This window comes from Oncorhynchus masou, chromosome 11, assembly GCF_036934945.1.
Source record: "Oncorhynchus masou masou isolate Uvic2021 chromosome 11, UVic_Omas_1.1, whole genome shotgun sequence".
NCBI classification, from domain to species: domain Eukaryota; kingdom Metazoa; phylum Chordata; class Actinopteri; order Salmoniformes; family Salmonidae; genus Oncorhynchus; species Oncorhynchus masou.
The window spans coordinates 9,136,564-9,157,779 of record NC_088222.1 but is presented as its reverse complement, the minus strand read 5'-3'; the positions used below and the strand labels follow the sequence as shown (position 1 = coordinate 9,157,779).

The following is a 21,216-nucleotide window of genomic DNA, read 5'->3' as shown; positions in this document are numbered from 1 at the left end:
CATAAAGCTCTCAGTCATGCCAAGTAGCTGTCCAGTGCTGATCTTAATGCTCTCGTCTGGCAGGCCAGGGCAAGCAGGGGCTCTGTCTGGGCAGGGGGTACAGATGGTACAGTAGGCCTGCAGTGCTCACTCACAGTGCACATGGTCTGAGACAAAGGGCTCAGACCACCTCATGACACTGTGACCCTGTATGACAGCATGTCCACAGATGCTTTACCCCCCCCCCCTCCCCATGACCCTAACCCAAACTCAAAAAATATTCTCGTCTGACCCAGCTGCTGCTGCTGGTCGTGGCACTGTTGCCTATGTTAAGCAGAGGGGCAGAGCCTGTAGCCTGTGTTAAACAGAGGGCAGAGCCTTAGCCTGTGTTAAACAGAGGGGAGAGCCTGTAGCCTGTGTTAAGCAGAGGGACAGAGCCTGTAGCCTGTGTTAAACAGAGGGCAGAGCCTGTAGCCTGTGTTAAACAGAGGGTAGAGCCTGTAGCCTGTGTTAAACAGAGGGGAGAGCCTGTAGCCTGTGTTAAGCAGAGGGCAGAGCCTGTAGCCTGTGTTAAGCAGAGGGACAGAGCAGACTCTAATCTTCCTGGCTCTCAACACACATTAACTTCAAGTAAAGCTATTACCATTACCATTCAATACCTCTCCTCTCCTCTTCCTTCTCCTCTCCTCTCCTCTTCCTTCTCCTCTCCTCTCCTCTTCCTTCTCCTCTCCTCTCCTCTTCCTTCTCCTCTCCTCTCCTCTTCCTTCTCCTCTCCTCTCCTCTTCCTTCTCCTCTCCTCTCCTCTTCCTTCTCCTCTCCTCCTCTCTTCCTCCTCCTCTCCTCTCCTCTTCCTTCTCCTCTCCTCCTCTCTTCATCCTCCTCTCCTCTCCTCTTCCTTCTCCTCTCCTCTCCTCTTCCTTCTCCTCTCCTCCTCTCTTCCTCCTCTCCTCTCCTCTTCCTTCTCCTCTCCTCTCCTCTCCTCTTCCTTCTCCTCTCCTCCTCTCTTCCTCCTCCTCTCCTCTCCCCTCCTCCTCCTCATCTCCTCCTCTCCAGCAGCTAATTCAGCATGTCTAGAGTCTAAGACCGCGTTCTAAACGGCACCCCATTCCCAATGTAGTGCTCTACTTTTGACCAGGGCCTAAGGGCTGAATAGGGAACAGGGTGCCGTTTGGGATGCAATCAAACCCAAATGCTCATTACTCTGCTTTAGAAACCCACTTGGCTTGTTTGTCCGCTTTACAATCACCTGACAGAGGTAGAATAAGTTCAGCAGATTGTGCTAGTAGCATACTTTCTCAGCACCGGGTGGGCAGACTTTAAAACGCCCGTTCATCGTCCTGCTACCCACTGCCAACTCACCTTGTGTTTAATCAAGAGTTTCACCAAATGCAGAAGAAGACGTTACTCTGAAACTAGCCATACGATAAGTTAAATGAAGAGGGAGATGCAGGGTTTAGGGTTAGGGTTAGGGTTAGGGTTAGGGTTAGGGTTGGGTTGGGTTGGGGTTAGGATTGGGGTTAGGGTTAGGGTTGGGGTTTAGGGTTGGAAGAGCAAGGGGAACCACTACTTCAATGTCTCAGAGCGAGTGACGTTAACGATTGAAACGTTATTAGCGCGCACCGCCGCTAACTAGCTAGCCATTTCACATCGGTTACATCTGCTACCTAAGATATATCTAAAAGTGACTATTCTGCACATTGTTTGTGTAATATAACCTATTCTATACACATAATATTTTAAATGTAGAACCTAACCATATCCAAAATGATACTACAGTTGAAAGATGAGGAGAAACCCCCTACAACATGATCAAAAACAACAGACAGAAGACACAATCTATCTAGAATAGGTATTTACCATCAACATCTCTCTAGAATAGTCTCTAGAATAGCTATTTATCATTAACATCTCTCTAGACTAGGTATTTATCATCAACATCTCTCTAGAATAGGTATTTATCAACATCTCTCTAGAATAGGTATTTACCATCAACATCTCTCTAGAATAGCTATTTACCATCAACATCTCTCTAGAATAGCTATTTACCATCAACATCTCTCTAGAATAGGTATTTACCATCAACATCTCTCTAGAATAGCTATTTACCATCAACATCTCTCTAGAATAGCTATTTACCATCAACATCTCTCTAGAATAGCTATTTACCATCAACATCTCTCTAGAATAGCTATTTACCATCAACATCTCTCTAGAATAGCTATTTACCATCAACATCTCTCTAGAATAGCTATTTACCATCAACATCTCTCTAGAATAGCTATTTACCATCAACATCTCTCTAGAATAGCTATTTACCATCAACATCTCTCTAGAATAGGTATTTATCAACATCTCTCTAGAATAGCTATTTACCATCAACATCTCTCTAGAATAGGTATTTACCATCAACATCTCTCTAGAATAGCTATTTACCATCAACATCTCTCTAGAATAGTCTCTAGAATAGCTATTTACCATCAACATCTCTCTAGAATAGTCTCTGGAATAGGTATTTATCATCCTCGTCTCTCTAAAATATTGCATGGACGCTGGCCAGCCGAACACTGAGCAAAGCATGGAAAAGTAGCAGACAATGTCATGAGAGAAAAAACATAATTTACTTATTAAGGAGGCTGATAAAATCAAAGAAGCCATCAGGTAACTGTCAAAATAAAGTAAACAGCAACATGAAGTGTTTCAATAAGGCGTTGGGCACCACGAGCCAGAACAGCTTCAATGTGGCGTTGGGCCACCACGAGGCGTTGGGCACCACGATCCAGAACAGCTTCAATGTGGCGTTGGGCCACCACGAGGTGTTGGACCTCCACGAGCCAGAACAGCTTCAATGTGGCGTTGGGCCACCACGAGGCGTTGGGCACCACGAGCCAGAACAGCTTCAATGTGGCGTTGGGCCACCACGAGGCGTTGGGCACCACGATCCAGAACAGCTTCAATGTGGCGTTGGGCCACCACGAGGCGTTGGGCACCACGAGCCAGAACAGCTTCAATGTGGCGTTGGGCCACCACGAGGTGTTGGACCTCCACGAGCCAGAACAGCTTCAATGTGGCGTTGGGCCACCACGAGGCGTTGGGCACCACGAGCCAGAACAGCTTCAATGTGGCGTTGGGCCACCACGAGGCGTTGGGCACCACGAGCCAGAACAGCTTCAATGTGGCGTTGGGCCACCACGAGGCGTTGGGCACCACGAGCCAGAACAGCTTCAATGTGGCATTGGGCCACCACGAGGCATTGGGCACCACGAGCCAGAACAGCTTCAATGTGGCGTTGGGCCACCACGAGGCGTTGGGCACCACGAGCCAGAACAGCTTCAATGTGGCATTGGGCCACCACGAGGCGTTGGGCACCACGAGCCAGAACAGCTTCAATGTGGCGTTGGGCACCACAAGCCAGAACAGCTTCAATGTGGCGTTGGGCCACCACGAGGCATTGGACCTCCACGAGCCAGAACAGCTTCAATGTGGCGTTGGGCCATCACGAGCCAGAACAGCTTCAATGTGGCGTTGGGCCACCACGAGGCGTTGGGCAACACGAGCCAGAACAGCTTCAATGTGGCGTTGGGCCACCACGAGGCGTTGGGCACCACGAGCCAGAACAACTTCAATGTGGCGTTGGGCCACCACGAGGCGTTGGGCACCACGAGCCAGAACAGCTTCAATGTGGCGTTGGGCCACCACGAGGCGTTGGACCTCCACGAGCCAGAACAGGGTCAATGTGGCGTTGGGCCACCACGAGGCGTTGGGCACCACGAGCCAGAACAGCTTCAATGTGGCGTTGGGCCACCACGAGGCGTTGGGCACCACGAGCCAGAACAGCTTCAATGTGGCGTTGGGCACCACGAGCCAGAACAGCTTCAATGTGGCGTTGGGCCACCACGAGGCATTGGACCTCCACGAGCCAGAACAGCTTCAATGTGGCGTTGGGCCACCACGAGCCAGAACAGCTTCAATGTGGCGTTGGGCCACCACGAGGCGTTGGGCACCACGAGCCAGAACAGCTTCAATGTGGCGTTGGGCCACCACGAGGCGTTGGGCACCACGAGCCAGAACAGCTTCAATGTGGCGTTGGGCACCACAAGCCAGAACAGCTTCAATGTGGCGTTGGGCCACCACGAGGCATTGGACCTCCACGAGCCAGAACAGCTTCAATGTGGCGTTGGGCCACCACGAGCCAGAACAGCTTCAATGTGGCGTTGGGCCACCACGAGGCGTTGGGCAACACGAGCCAGAACAGCTTCAATGTGGCGTTGGGCCACCACGAGGCGTTGGGCACCACGAGCCAGAACAGCTTCAATGTGGCGTTGGGCCACCACGAGGCGTTGGGCACCACGAGCCAGAACAGCTTCAATGTGGCGTTGGGCCACCACGAGGCGTTGCACCTCCACGAGCCAGAACAGCGTCAATGTGGCGTTGGGCCACCACGAGGCGTTGGGCACCACGAGCCAGAACAGCTTCAATGTGGCGTTGGGCCACCACGAGGCGTTGGGCACCATGAGCCAGAACAGCTTCAATGTGGCGTTGGGCACCACGAGCCAGAACAGCTTCAATGTGGCGTTGGGCCACCACGAGGCATTGGACCTCCACGAGCCAGAACAGCTTCAATGTGGCGTTGGGCCACCACGAGCCAGAACAGCTTCAATGTGGCGTTGGGCCACCACGAGGCGTTGGGCAACACGAGCCAGAACAGCTTCAATGTGGCGTTGGGCCACCACGAGGCGTTGGGCCTCCACGAGCCAGAACAGCTTCAATGTGGCGTTGGGCCACCACGAGGCGTTGGGCCTCCACGAGCCAGAACAGCTTCAATGTGGCGTTGGGCCACCACGAGGCGTTGGGCACCACGAGCCAGAACAGCTTCAATGTGGCATTGGGCCACCACGAGGCGTTGGGCACCACGAGCCAGAACAGCTTCAATGTGGCGTTGGGCCACCACGAGGCGTTGCACCTCCACGAGCCAGAACAGCGTCAATGTGGCGTTGGGCCACCACGAGGCGTTGGGCACCACGAGCCAGAACAGCTTCAATGTGGCGTTGGGCCACCACGAGGCGTTGGGCACCATGAGCCAGAACAGCTTCAATGTGGCGTTGGGCACCACGAGCCAGAACAGCTTCAATGTGGCGTTGGGCCACCACGAGGCATTGGACCTCCACGAGCCAGAACAGCTTCAATGTGGCGTTGGGCCACCACGAGCCAGAACAGCTTCAATGTGGCGTTGGGCCACCACGAGGCGTTGGGCAACACGAGCCAGAACAGCTTCAATGTGGCGTTGGGCCACCACGAGGCGTTGGGCCTCCACGAGCCAGAACAGCTTCAATGTGGCGTTGGGCCACCACGAGGCGTTGGGCCTCCACGAGCCAGAACAGCTTCAATGTGGCGTTGGGCCACCACGAGGCGTTGGGCACCACGAGCCAGAACAGCTTCAATGTGGCGTTGGGCCACCACGAGGCGTTGGGCCTCCACGAGCCAGAACAGCTTCAATGTGGCGTTGGGCCACCACGAGGCGTTGGGCACCACGAGCCAGAACAGCTTCAATGTGGCGTTGGGCCACCACGAGGCGTTGGGCACCACGAGCCAGAACAGCGTCAATGTGGCGTTGGGCCACCACGTGGCGTTGAGCCTCCACGAGCCAGAACAGCTTCAATGTGGCGTTGGGCCACCATGAGGCGTTGGGCACCACGAGCCAGAACAGCTTCAATGCACCTCGGCATAGATTCTACAAGTGTCTGGAACTCGACTGGAGGGATGTGACACCATTCTTCCAGGGAGAAATTCCATAGTTCAGTGTTTTGTTGATGGTGGTGGAAAACACTGTCTCAGGCGCGGCTCCAGAATCTCCCATAAGTGTTACATTGGGTTGAGACCTGGCGACTCAGACACACACACACGCACGCACACACACACACATATACACACACACATACACACATATACACACACACACACATGCACGCACACACACACACATATACACACACACATACACACATATACACACACACACACGCACGCACACACACACACACATATACACACACACACACACACCCAAACACACACACACACACACATACACACACACATACACACACACACACACACACACACACACACACACACACACACACACACACACTTCAAACCCCCTATGTTCCTTTTAGACTACTCTATCCAAGTCACTAAAATCTATTTTTTGAGCCAAAATAATGGGCATCTGGGCATTTTTATAAGTAACCCTAAGCATGATGGAATGTTAATTGCTTAATTAACTCACCTGTCTGGAAGCTGTGTACTTTCTCAGTTACCTGAACATACAATACCCTTCATTTCCACCAGATTATTCTATGATTAAAAAGCCTCCTTTAAATCCAATGTGATCATATTGCTACTCTGTAATGCATGTAACAAACACCATTACACAACAACATCACAATCCTCCAATCTAACAAACACCATTACATTACACAACATCACAATCCTCCAATCTAACAAACACTATTACACAACAACATCCCAATCCTCCAATCTAACAAACACCATTACATTACACAACATCACAATCCTCCAATCTAACAAACACTATTACACAACAACATCCCAATCCTTCAATCTAACAAACTCCATTACACAACAACATCCCAATCCTCCATTCTAACAAACACCATTACATTACACAACAACATCACAATCCTCCAATCTAACAAACACCATTACATTACACAACATCACAATCCTCCAATCTAACAAACACTATTACACAACAACATCCCAATCCTCCAATCTAACAAACTCAATTATATTACACAACATCACAATCCTCCAATCTAACAAACACTATTACACAACAACATCCCAATCCTCCAATCTAACAAACACCATTACATTACACAACATCACAATCCTCCAATCTAACAAACACTATTACACAACAACATCCCAATCCTCCAATCTAACAAACACCATTACATTACACAACATCACAATCCTCCAATCTAACAAACACTATTACACAACAACCTCCCAATCCTCCATTCTAACAAACACCATTACATTACACAACAACATCACAATCCTCCAATCTAACAAACACCATTACATTACACAACAACCTCACAATCCTCCCAACCGAACAGCAGTGGATGGGGGTTCGAGGTGACCGTTTGGGTCACCCACACACACACACACACACACACACACACACACACACACACACACACACACACACACACACACACACACACACACACACACACACACACACACACACACAAACATTATGTAATCTTTAATTCTCTCATCAGATCACGCAGCCCTTAGAATACTATGAAGCTGAACTGTTACAAATTCTAGGTTGATCTATTCTACACAGACAGACAGCACAAATGAGATGAGTAGAAAACCCTGAGAACCTGGTGACCTGAAATACCTTTACAAACCTTTACCCTGAGGATACGAGTCGATTTCCTAGTGCCACACACACACACACACACACACACACACACACACACACACACACACACACACACACACACACACACACACACACACACACACACACACACACACACACACACACACACACACACAAGGTAGAGGACTAAGACGTAAGAGTGTTGTGGCTCAGGAGGTTGACATTCAGAGAAGGTCCTGGTAGAACAGGTCCTGGTAGAGGAAGTCCTGGTAGAACAGGTCCTGGTAGAGGAAGTCCTGGTAGAACAGGTCCTGGTAGAGGAAGTCCTGGTAGAACAGGTCCTGGTAGAGGAAGTCCTGGTTTAGCAGGTCCTGGTAGAGGAAGTAAAGACCGGGACCAGGTGGGGAGCGACTTGGAACGCGGACGCTTTGTTACACCCCTCTGGACACAACTCACAGCGGCTTAAGTTGTGCTCTTTCATTGACCTGAATCAACTCAAGATATTTCTCTGTCCATTCCCACAGTGGCTGGGCACTGGGCAAAACAGCTATGGCTGTAGGGCTTCTTTATAAGGCCTGAATCAACTCGAGATATTTCTATGTCCACCCCATCTCATCCTTGCCATGAAATCCAACCGTCAAAAGAAGGATAGGAGTGTGAGTGAGAAGACGTACAGAAGCAGTGACCGTAGCACATCCCAGATACGTGAGAAGACATATGAGCTAAATGACTGTGGTGTTGCTGTGAGCGACAATTAGGGTTCCCAGTCATAAAGAGAACAGTGAATTCATAATCATGCCTCCACAGGCTCTGACTCAATGTCTAAGTCTCAAATGGCACCCTGTTCCCTACATAGTGCACTACTTTCAACCAGGACCCTGATCAAAAGTAGTGCACTATAAAGTGAATAGGGTGCCATTTGGTACTCGAACCAATGTGTCTCTTAACAGATCCTCCTCGACTGGTAGAAATGTCTACATCAACTGCCTCTATGAGTGACTCATATGCTTCTTATTTGATCTTGGAGTCACGCTCGCACACACCCCCGCAGCTCGGCTATGGCCACAAAGGGATTTTACAATGAGCACCTTTGCCGAAAATGAGTAGAAACCAACGTTCCTATGAAGGGTATCCTATGACGAAACCTAAGCCTGTTTGTATGTCCCGAAAATACATTCTCAGATTCGATGAGATCGGATGAGATCAGATCGGATGAGATACTGAGTGTTCCATTTTCTTTCTTGTTCTTTTCCTAGACATCCCATTAAAGTGTCCTATCCTAGACATCCCATTCAAGTGTCCTATCCTGGACATCCCATTAAAGTGTCCTATCCTGGACATCCCATTCAAGTGTCCTATCCTGGACATCCCATTCAAGTGTCCTATCCTGGACATCCCATTAAAGTGTCCTATCCTGGACATCCCATTAAAGTGTCCTATCCTGGACATCCCATTCAAGTGTCCTATCCTGGACATCCCATTAAAGTGTCCTATCCTAGACATCCCATTCAAGTGTCCTATCCTGGACATCCCATTCAAGTGTCCTATCCTGGACATCCCATTAAAGTGTCCTATCCTGGACATCCCATTCAAGTGTCCTATCCTGGACATCCCATTCAAGTGTCCTATCCTGGACATCCCATTAAAGTGTCCTATCCTGGACATCCCATTCAAGTGTCCTATCCTGGACATCCCATTAAAGTGTCCTATCCTGGACATCCCATTAAAGTGTCCTATCCTGGACATCCCATTCAAGTGTCCTATCCTGGACATCCCATTAAAGTGTCCTATCCTGGACATCCCATTCAAGTGTCCTATCCTGGACATCCCATTCAAGTGTCCTATCCTGGACATCCCATTAAAGTGTCCTATCCTGGACATCCCATTCAAGTGTCCTATCCTGGACATCCCATTCAAGTGTCCTATCCTGGACATCCCATTAAAGTGTCCTATCCTGGACATCCCATTCAAGTGTCCTATCCTGGACATCCCATTAAAGTGTCCTATCCTGGACATCCCATTAAAGTGTCCTATCCTGGACATCCCATTCAAGTGTCCTATCCTGGACATCCCATTCAAGTGTCCTATCCTGGACATCCCATTAAAGTGTCCTATCCTGGACATCCCATTAAAGTGTCCTATCCTGGACATCCCATTAAAGTGTCCTATCCTGGACATCCCATTAAAGTGTCCTATCCTGGACATCCCATTAAAGTGTCCTATCCTGGACATCCCATTAAAGTGTCCTATCCTGGACATCCCATTCAAGTGTCCTATCCTGGACATCCCATTCAAGTGTCCTATCCTGGACATCCCATTCAAGTGTCCTATCCTGGACATCCCATTCAAGTGTCCTATCCTGGACATCCCATTCAAGTGTCCTATCCTGGACATCCCAAAACCTGATCTGACCAGCTCTGCTTAGATTCTTCCTCTTGGACTCACTGTTCTAATTGAGCAGAAAGTGGGTGCAGTAGGCTACTTCTGTATGTGAATGTGTTGTTGTTGTTGTTGATTATGTTTTACTAACTTCTCCTTTATATTGTATAATGTAATTCAGCTCTTAGACACTGTTGATACTATTGTAGTGTAATTGTAAATCCATTGCCCTAATGTACCAGTCTGTTTCCCCACACAAATGACAACCTGGTACACAACAATTAAAAACAATCAGCATGAGCTGTAACATAACATGTTGTTCACATCCTGTCACAGATTCTCCTGATATTCCCCTACTTCTCACAGGAGACAGCCTTTAAGGCAGCTTACACACATCACATGAATGTGTCAGTGATTTGCTCCCTCCATCCTTGCTCCCTCTCTCTCTTCCTTTCTGTCTCTTTCACTCTCTCTCCATCTACAATACTGCAGCAGAAAGCCTTTGATTCCTAATTTCTACCCTCCCTCCATCCTTGCTCCCTCTCTCTCTTCCTTTCTGTCTCTTTCGCTCTCTCTCCATCTACAGTACTGCAGCAGAAAGCCTTTGATTCCTCATTTCTACCCTCCCTTATCCCTCTCTCCTCTCCTCCCCCTGAGTCCTCACTCCTTTCCTTTCCTCCCTCTGAGTCACTTCTTTCCTCTCCTCACCTCTGAGTCCTCACTCCTTTCCTCTCCTCCCTCTGAGTCCTCACTCCTTTCCTCTCCTCCCTCTGAGTCCTCACCCCTTTCCTCTCCTCCCTCTGAGTCCTCACCCCTTTCCTCTAAGTCTTCCCTCCTTTCCTCTCCTCCCTCTGAGTCCTCACTCCTTTCCTCTCCTCACCTCTGAGTCTTCACTCCTTTCCTCTCCTCCCTCTGAGTCCTCACTCCTTTCCTCTCCTCCCTCTGAGTCCTCACCCCTTTCCTCTCCTCACCTCTGAGTCCTCACTCCTTTCCTCTCCTCACCTCTGAGTCTTCACTCCTTTCCTCTCCTCCCTCTGAGTCCTCACTCCTTTCCTCTAAGTCTTCCCTCCTTTCCTCTCCTCCCTCTGAGTCCTCACCCCTTTCCTCTAAGTCTTCCCTCCTTTCCTCTCCTCCCTCTGAGTCCTCACTCCTTTCCTCTCCTCACCTCTGAGTCTTCACTCCTTTCCTCTCCTCCCTCTGAGTCCTCACTCCTTTCCTCTCCTCCCTCTGAGTCCTCACCCCTTTCCTCTCCTCCCTCTGAGTCCTCACTCCTTTCCTCTCCTCACCTCTAAGTCTTCCCTCCTTTCCACACCCCTCCCTCTGTGTTCCATTGCGACAGCTTCATTCAGCAGCTCCTCCTGCTGCATTCACCCATCCCTCCATCCCTCCTTCTCTCCATCCCTCCATCCCTCCTTCTCTCCATCCCTGTGTAACGCAGCCTCCTCTCCCTCCATCTGGACTCTGGGGAAGTTTGCAGGCCCGGCCAGAAAAACACACTGCCGTTGAGCATAGTGTACGTTGTGGGAAAGAAGGGCTCTCATTCCCTCCATGTTTCAGAAAGGGTAGCCACATAAGAGACTTCATTCCCCACTAAACAAAGAGAAAAAGGACCACAACTGTCCCATTGCCGCAATACAATATGTACAGTTGAAGTCGGAAGTTTACATACACTTAGGTTGGAGTCATTAAAACTCTTTTTTTCAACCACTCCACAAATTTCTTGTTAAAAAACTATAGTTTTGGCAAGTCTGTTAGTACATCTACTTTGTGCATGACACAAGTAATTTTTCCAACAATTGTTTACAGACAGATTATTTCACTTATAATTCACTGTATCACAATTCCAGTGAGTCAGAACATACACTAAGTTGACTGTGCCTTTAAACAGCTTGGAAAATTCCAGAAAATGATGTCATGGCTTTAGAAGCTTCTGATAGGCTAATTGACATAATTTGAGTCAATTGGAGGTGCACCTGTGGATGTATTTCAAGGCCTACCTTCAAACTCAGAGCCTCTTTGCTTGACGTCATGGGAAAATCTAAATAAATCAGCCAAGACCTCAGAAAAACAATTGTAGACCTCCACAAGTCTGGTTCATTCATGGGAGCAATTTCCAAACACCTGAAGGTACCAGGTTCATCTGTACAAACAATAGTATGAAAGTATAAACACCATGGGACCACGCAGCCGTCATACCGCTCAGGAAAGAGACGTGTTCTGTCTCCTAGAGATTAACGTACTTTGGTGCGAAAAGTGCAAATCAATCCCAGAACAACAGCAAAGGACCTTGTGAAGATGCTAGAGGAAACAGGTACAAAAGTATCTATATCCACAGTAAAACGAGTCCCATATCGTCATAACCTGAAAGGCCGCTCAGCAAGGAAGACGCCACTGCTCCAAAACCACCACAAAAAAGCCAGACTACGGTTTGCAACTGCACATGGGGACAAAGATCGTACTTTTTGGAGAAATGTCCTCTGGTCTGATGAAACGAAAATTGAATTGTTTGGCCATAATAACCATTTTTATGTTAAGAGGAAAAAGGGGGAGGTTTGCAAGCCGAAGAACACCATCCCAACCGTGAAGCACGGGGATGGCAGCATCATGTTGTGGGGGTGCTTTGCTGCAGGAGGGACTGGTGCACTTCACAAAATAGCAAGGAGGCCTACCAACCTGACTCAGTTACACCAGCTCTGTCAGGAGGAATGGGCCAACATTTACCCAACTTATTGTGGGAAGCTTGTTGAAGGCTATCCGAAACATTTGACCCAAGTTAAACAATTTAAAGGCAATGCTACCAAATACTAATTGAGTGTATGTACATTTCTGACCCACTGGGAATGTGATGAAATAAATAAAAGCTTAAATAAATCATTCTCTCTACTATTATTCTGACATTTCACATTCTTAAAATAAAAATGTTATCCTAACTGACCTAAAACAGGGAACAGGATTAAATGTCAGGAATGGTTAAAAACTGAGTTTAATAAATGTAGTTGGCTAAGGTGTATGAAAACTTCAGACTTCAACTGTACCTGCTTTTATTAATTCCAAAAATGTTGTCTGCGTGGCAAAGGTTTACTAAAATTAATTCCAACAAGGCCGAACGCAAAACAAACCTGCTCAAAATCCTGTCTAATTCGGCCTGTTTGAAACCACAAACAAATAGGTAAAAATACCTGCAGCACCTGTTTGAGGCGCTCGCCACAATCCAGGCCACCTCTGTGAAGGACGATAGATCCTTCTCAGTCTGTGGCCAATGTGTGACGATAGATCCTTCTCAGTCTGTGGCCAATGTGTGACGATAGATCCTTCTCAGTCTGTGGCCAATGTGTGACGATAGATCCTTCTCAGTCTGTGGCCAATGTGTGACGATAGATCCTTCTCAGTCTGTGGCCAATGTGTGACGATAGATCAGAAACCGTCTGAGTCTGGGAAGCATTGAAAAAAAAGAGAGAACCCACTTCAGCAGAAACAAATCTAAATTAAACAGGTCTTATCAGGTCAAAGGAGTCCTGGGTCCTGTGTGGCTCAGTCGGTAGAGCATGGCGCTTGCAACGCCAAGCGTCGTGGGTTCGATTCCCGCTGGGGCCACCCATATGTAAAAGTAGTGGCCCCAGCCGACTTGTAAGTCGCTTTGGACAAAAGCGTCTGCTAAATGGGATATATTTTATTTTTTAAATGATTTTGTTTGTTGATTTGCTACAGGATAAGCCTACTAGGTTGTTTGACGTAGCCTATAGCCTAAGTTTGTGTATAACATGTTATACTGGGCCTCTCGAGTGGCACAGCGGTCTAAGGCACTGCATCGCAGTGCTTGCGGGGTCACTTCAGACCTGGGCTCGATCCCAGGCTGTGTCAAAACTGTCCGTGATCGGGAGTCCCATAGGGCGGCGCACATTTGGCCCAGCGTCGGCTGGGTTAGGGAAGGGTTTGGCCGAGGGGGCTTTACTTGGTTCATCGCGCTATGGCGAACCGGGCGCCTTGTTCCAACCTGCAGGCTTCAGTCGTCTGTTTAACGGTGCTTCCTCCGACACATTGGTGCAGCTGGTTTCCGGGTTAAGCAGGTGGTTGTTAAGGAGCGCGATCGTAAGTGGATAGAGAAAGCAGCTGTTGCTTCCGAAAGGTATCTCTACCTGAAATACATCATCTAAGTGATCGATAGTTGGTAAGCCTTATTTACTTTGAAGAACTACTAAAACAGTGATGTTGTCAGACAGCCGCTCTATAAAAGATGAGATGATGGAATGAAATAATAAAGTCATTACATTTTACATTACATTTAAGTCATTTAGCAGACGCTCTTATCCAGAGCGACTTACAAATTGGTGAATTCACCTTCTGACATCCAGTCAAATAAAAGCAATGTAATATACACAACAACTCAAATATTGTATTAACGTAAAGTATATAAATGACGGTTGATAAGTGATGAGCAGTAATGAACAGTCACTACCACCATGGGTCTTGTATTAACTGTTTTATTCTGTGTTGTGACATCATTCAACCCCATAATGCATAGTGCATTTAATGTTTAAAAAAATAATTGAAACCGAAAAAGAAAAAAAACTGTGATTATTTTGTAACAATCTAAACCGAAACTGAACCGGATGCGAAACGTACTAATCGCTCAGCACTATTAGCTGATATTATATTATTTTAAAAACCACTTCTGGTTTGAATGGGAAGACCGGGAAGACCAGGAAGCCCGGTCATTTCTCGCAATTTTCTTGGGAAGGAAAAAATTGGTGCATTCTCACGGAAAATATGAAACCCTAATTCAAACACAGGAAACAATCAGTTGAGATCTATTATATTGCTGCTACTGTTTCAACTGTCCCTGCTCGCCAAATATCCTCCATTGTTTGAAAAAAAAGGCACGACACAATTCCAAAGCCTTGAAGAGGTAAACATGGCAAAAACACAGCTTAAAGAACTGTTATTTTATTCAGACACACGCACTTCACTCTCTCTCTGTCTTCCAGCTCTCTCTCCCTCTTCCCTCCCTCTCTCCCTCTTCCCTCACTCTCTCTACCGCCGCCTCTCTCTCTCTCTCTGTCTTCCAGCTCTCTCTCCCTCTTCCTTCACTCTCTCTACCGCCGTCTCTCTCTCTCTCTCTCTGTCTTCCAGCTCTCTCTCCCTCTTCCCTCCCTCTCTCCCTCTTCCCTCACTCTCTCTACCACCATCTCTCTCTCTCTGTCTTCCAGCTCTCTCTCCCGTTCTCTCCCTCCATCTCTCCCTCCTTCCTTCACTCTCTCTACCGCTGTCTGTCTCTCTCTCTCTCTCTCTCTCTCTCTCTCTCTCACCCCTCTCTTTCTCCCAACCCCTCTTTCTCTTCCCTCCTTTAGCACGTTCTTAATCAGCCTGAAACATAATCAAGCTGGACGCTGAGGCCTTAACTGTGGATGTTGAGCCCTTCAGTGAACAAGCAGATCCCTCCCGACACAGTTCTGTACACAGTCTAGGATCAAAAAGCCATGGCTATAACAACATATTTTCACCGCTGATCATTCTGTTCGTAATGTGCAACTTGTTATAATGTCATTATATTATGCCCGTGGTGGTGCACATTAAGATCAGGTCTTTGTAGCTTTCAGTCTGGATTAATGCTGTCTTCTGAATCCTTTGATGGCCCCTGCCTTGCTGTTTGACCCTTAGATTAGTTTTACTGTTTGACCCCTGAAGTAGATTGCTCCCATTACGGATACTACTGTATGATGCTGCTTATCATAGGAGTGACTGGGCAGAGACTACATCAGCATCCCGAATGGCATTCTATTCCCTACATAGCGCGCTATAGGCCCTTGTCAAAAGTAGTGCACTATATAGGAAATATGGCATCATTTGGCACGCAGGCTACTACCGTATGGCTGACTGGCTTAGCCTTAGTCAGCTGGGAGGGAGGGTGCATAGAGACAACTGAAAAACCCCATGCAGTATTTCCGTCAAATTCATTTATGTAACCGGCTAACTGTAGCTGTCTACTGGCCAGGGCGTACTGCTAGGGCTGTCGACATACCGTGTCTATCCTTAGTGTAATGTGGCGAGGACATGGTAATGCGCAAGTTGTCGCTGAACTCTTGTCGCTGAACTCTTACCAAATGCTATAACAGCAATGTTGTTACTGTAATTACAATATTATTACCAAGGTTTAGGAGTTGAACCCAAACTTTAGTGATGGTAATGCAGCTGGCAGAAGAGAAAACTGCAATCTCATAGACTCCCGAGTGGCGCAGTGGTCTAAAGCCCTGCATCTCAGTGCAAGAGGCGTCACCGCGGTACCTGGTTCGAATCCAGGCTGCATCACATCCGGCCGTGATTGGGAGTCCCATAGGGCGGCGCACAATTGGCCCAGCGTTGGCTGTGGTAGGTCGTCATTGTAAATAATCATTTGTTCTTTAACTGACTTGCCTAGTTAAATAAAGGTTACTTTAAAAAATATTAAATAGCCACAATAACACAGATGAAAGTAGTGTGCCAGCCTCTCACCCACATCAGGATCCAGTGGCATGGCATCATCCACTGCAGTATTCAGACCAGATCCAGAGAGCTAGCTGTAGTATTCAGACCAGATCCAGAGAGCTAGCTGTAGTATTCAGACCAGATCCAGAGAGCTAGCTGTAGTATTCAGACCAGATCCAGAGAGCTAGCTGTAGTATTCAGACCAGATCCAGAGAGCTAGCTGTAGTATTCAGACCAGATCCAGAGAGCTAGCTGTAGTATTCAGACCAGATCCAGAGAGCTAGCTGTAGTATTCAGACCAGATCCAGAGAGCTAGCTGTAGTATTCAGACCAGATCCAGAGAGCTAGCTGTAGTATTCAGACCAGATCCAGAGAGCTAACTGTAGTATTCAGACCAGATCCAGAGAGCTAGCTGTAGTATTCAGACCAGATCCAGAGAGCTAGCTGCAGTATTCAGACCAGATCCAGAGAGCTAGCTGTAGTATTCAGACCAGATCCAGAGAGCTAGCTGTAGTATTCAGACCAGATCCAGAGAGCTAGCTGTAGTATTCAGACCAGATCCAGAGAGCTAGCTGTAGTATTCAGACCAGATCCAGAGAGCTAGCTGTAGTATTCAGACCAGATCCAGAGAGCTAGCTGTAGTATTCAGACCAGATCCAGAGAGCTAGCTGTAGTATTCAGACCAGATCCAGAGAGCTAGCTGTAGTATTCAGACAAGATCCAGAGAGCTAGCTGTAGTATTCAGACCAGATCCAGAGAGCTAGCTGTAGTATTCAGACCAGCTAGCTGTAGTATTCAGACCAGATCCAGAGAGCTAGCTGTAGTATTCAGACCAGATCCAGAGAGCTAGCTGTAGTATTCAGACCAGATCCAGAGAGCTAGCTGTAGTATTCAGACCAGATCCAGAGAGCTAGCTGTAGTATTCAGACCAGATCCAGAGAGCTAGCTGTAGTATTCAGACCAGATCCAGAGAGCTAGCTGTAGGGCTGGGATGGATGTGATGTCTAACAACAGCTTGTGATGTTACCTAGCAGGTTGTCAACCTGGCCTATTTCATAAAGAAAACACATCACTGAAAAGTCCCTCTCCAGTATAGTGTTGAGAGCTAAGATGGCATCCTGTCTAGTAACAACAGCTTGGATGTTACCTAGCAGGTGGTCAACCTGGCCTATTTCATCATGAAAACACATCACTGAAAAGTCCCTCTCCAGTATAGTGTTGAGAGCTAAGATGGCATCCTGTCTAGTAACAACAGCTTGGATGTTACCTAGCAGGTGGTCAACCTGGCCTATTTCATCATGAAAACACATCACTGAAAAGTCCCTCTCCAGTATAGTGTTGAGAGCTAAGATGGCATCCTGTCTAGTAACAACAGCGTGGATGTTACCTAGCAGGTGGTCAACCTGGCCTATTTCATAAAGAAAACACATCACTGAAAAGTCCCTCTCCAGTATAGTGTTGAGAGCTAAGATGGCATCCTGTCTAGTAACAACAGCTTGGATGTTACCTAGCAGGTGGTCAACCTGGCCTATTTCATAATGAAAACACATCACTGAAAAGTCCCTCTCCAGTATAGTGTTGAGAGCTAAGATGGCATCCTGTCTAGTAACAACAGCTTGGATGTTACCTAGCAGGTGGTCAACCTGGCCTATTTCATCATGAAAACACATCACTGAAAAGTCCCTCTCCAGTATAGTGTTGAGAGCTAAGATGGCATCCTGTCTAGTAACAACACCTTGGATGTTACCTAGCAGGTGGTCAACCTGGCCTATTTCATCATGAAAAAATGCCACAAACTGTGAAATCCCTCTGCTGTTCAGCCTTGTTTACTTGATGCTGGTACATTTGACTGGCTGAATTGTCACAGCAAATAATTGTTTTTCATTACTCCCTGTCACCTTGATATACACTTCCTTCCTCTACGATGTGACATGATATTCAAGTATTGATGATGATCAATGCAAAGACATGTCTAATCAGAATCGATTCAGACATAACGTTTAGCAGGAAACCTCTCTCTCTCCCTCTCTATCTCTGTTGGAATGGGACCATCGTTGGCTGAAGAGTTTGCCCTCCATCTCTAATTCCTCAGTGAGGTGACCGTGAATAGTATTATCTCTGATGATGCGATCTCACTCACTGGAACTCAGTGGAGGATGCCAGCCTGCCAGGCCAGCCATACTTAGTTCAGGCATTGGGCTTCCTGCCTCAGGCTTCACTTCGATGCCAGCCTGCCAGGCCAGCCATACATAGTTCAGGCATTGGGCTTCCTGCCTCAGGCTTCACTTCGATGCCAGCCTGCCAGGCCAGCCATACATAGTTCAGGCATTGGGCTTCCTGCCTGAAGGCTTCACTATGCCACTACTCCCAAGGTGCTCATTACCAGAGATATCATGATGTACCTAGTCGCCCTAATGAAGGACAAATGGCATCATCCATCATATGGTGGGGCAGAGAGACAAACAGACAGGCAGAGAGACAGAGAGAGACACAGACAGACAGACAGACAGACAGACAGACAGACAGACAGACAGACAGACAGACAGACAGACAGACAGACAGACAGGCAGGCAGGCAGGCAGGCAGAGAGACAGAGAGACAGAGAGAGACAGTGACAGACAGACAGAGCCAGTGAGAGACAGACAGTGAGAGAGAGAGAGAGGCACAGACAGACAGACAGACAGACAGACAGACAGACAGACAGACAGACAGACAGACAGACAGGCAGAGAGAGACAGAGACAGACAGAGAGAGAGAGAGAGAGAGAGAGAGAGAGAGAGAGAGAGAGAGAGAGACAGACAGAAAGACAGGACAGGAATAATGAATAATAGATGATTGGGTAAATGGCGATGCTTTGATAAATGTGTCTATCATTCAGATATGTAACACTGGTGGGAGAACTATTGATTATTTGGTTCTGGTTCTCACTTGTATTCCTGATATTCTATGATCTTCTTCAAGTTTCATATTCTTCGGGCTGCTATCTGTACTGGTAATCCTGAGGCTTCCTTCACATCTCAGCATCCTCTTATATTTCCAGAACATGACTGAAGGATGCGGTCCAGACATTGATCCCAGTACAGGAAGCTATGATATTCCCCAAACTAGATTATATTCGCCTTGAAGTCATTGTTTCAAACCCATGCCTTTTCTGATTATGTTTCCAAACGACTTATCAAATAAATATTTGTAGTCTGTACGAGCCATCTCTCAGGCCTCTTGAGGTGTCAACTTTACAAAAACAACACATTGTTTAAATAAAATTAAAAAAATATATATTCTTATTTTCGTCACAGAGTAAGCATATTGCACCATTCCATTAGCGACCTACTACAGTTGTCCTGTATCAATAATGTATTGTATTCCATGTCTTTGCTGCATTAGGATGACTACAGCTCTTCTCCCAAATAGAGGCATTTTTGTTTTTCCACAGTCTCCAATCTTTCTATGGGCTTATCATATACAGTAAGGCACAGCCTCCAACACATCTCATCATCACTGTGCAATAATATGTCCATTCATTCATGATCTTTCTAGATGAATCAATTTACTCTTCAATACAAATGAGTCAATGTGCACTTTATAATTGAGATGGTTTTGATGCAAAGGCATTCTATAGGAAATGGGAGTCCATTGTCCACACACACATAGGCTATTTGCACAAGGTGCAAATGACGTCAGAGAATGGGCTTGAATACAGGGCCATGTACAAAGCTCCGGGGGAATGGTCTACGGTTCAAGTTGATAACATCTAATTCAACTTCATTGTAGGTCTTGATACGATCTAAAGAAGCAATGTCAAATAAGTAGAATTGTTTGCACCTAGTGTTCCTCTGTCATGCCCATGCATGACAGTTGAATATGACGCATTCTATCAGTGTACTGTAATTAATGGCCACGTTAGAGGACAGGTGAAGTGACTTCATTCAGGCACGGTGTATTATCCAACAAGATTGTCAAAATAATATTGAATATGATCAAACCACATAGAAAATATGTCTGAAATAGCCTTATAAACTCTAAATAATAGACTGCCATTCATTCCTGTATGGCCATATTCATTGATGTTGCAACATTGTTGCCATTATATAATCGACTGCTGATACATAAAGAAAACACATCAAGCATTTGTGCACTAGCGGAAAACAACCTTTTGTCCTGCATCAAAACGATATCCTATCAGATCAACACATTTGTATCACTTCCATATCACACTACGACCCACCGACGTATAATATAGCTACACAGGACAACAGAGTCAAATCAAAAAGTTTGTTATTGTCGCTGTCGCGTTCCAAAGCGGAAAGCATTTAGTTAACCTTCGTAGCAGATCAATATTCATCACCCCACCCTTCAGCAGTTCCCGCTACATTAATATCACAGTTCCACCGCATCGTTCCCGCACCACACCGCGCAGACCTACCATTCCGTGCCAGCTGACGACGATCCTAGTCCGGTGACAGTTCTGTTCAAAACATTCCGACGGGAGACATTTAACGACTTTTACACGCACAGAATAATATACGTGAAGATGGAGATAACTAGAAATAAAGAAAAACTCAGCGATGGATGAAGAATACCCTAGAAATCGAGATTGCAATGCTGAATCACTCCCCGTTCACCGTATTGCAATCATTGTGTTGCAAGATGCTGGCTGTACAACCATTGTGGACCTACCAGAGAAGAGGAGGGAGAAGAAAAAAAACAAGGGGTTTAGGGAAATAAGTTGCTATGGCAACCGAAAGGAGCAAATGTGACGTCAATGCCCGGAGCACATAGGAGGGCCTGGATGGGAGGGGTGGGTATGGAGGAGAGAAGGCTCAAGCTACCCCCTCTCTCTCTCTCTTCCTTTCTCTCTGATCCTGCACCTTCCTCCCTCTGAGCATGGCCATATCCGTAGGCCTCACTCATCAGCCCACACACACACAGCTTTCCTTTTTTGATTCTATAAACATTTAAGAATGCATAGTGTA

The 21,216-nt window shown here is 47.0% G+C and overlaps 1 protein-coding gene across 11 annotated transcripts in view; it reads right to left on the bottom strand.

Moving 5' to 3' along the window:
• mapk10 (mitogen-activated protein kinase 10) overlaps positions 1-20,925 on the bottom strand; it is a 133,011-nt gene extending 112,086 nt beyond the window's left edge. For 9 of the 11 annotated variants that reach the window (XM_064977329.1, XM_064977330.1, XM_064977323.1 and 6 more), the window contains exon 1: positions 20,667-20,925. Coding sequence is in view for 7 of the 11 variants with exons in the window: in XM_064977323.1 (XP_064833395.1) it covers positions 20,667-20,669 (3 nt within the window). In the remaining 4 variants the exon portion in view is untranslated. Of the gene's footprint in view, positions 1-12,960; positions 13,213-20,666 lie in introns of all 11 variants that reach the window. The other 2 variants (XM_064977325.1, XM_064977326.1) reach the window with 2 other exon arrangements.
• Between the last annotated feature and the right edge of the window lie 291 nt (positions 20,926-21,216).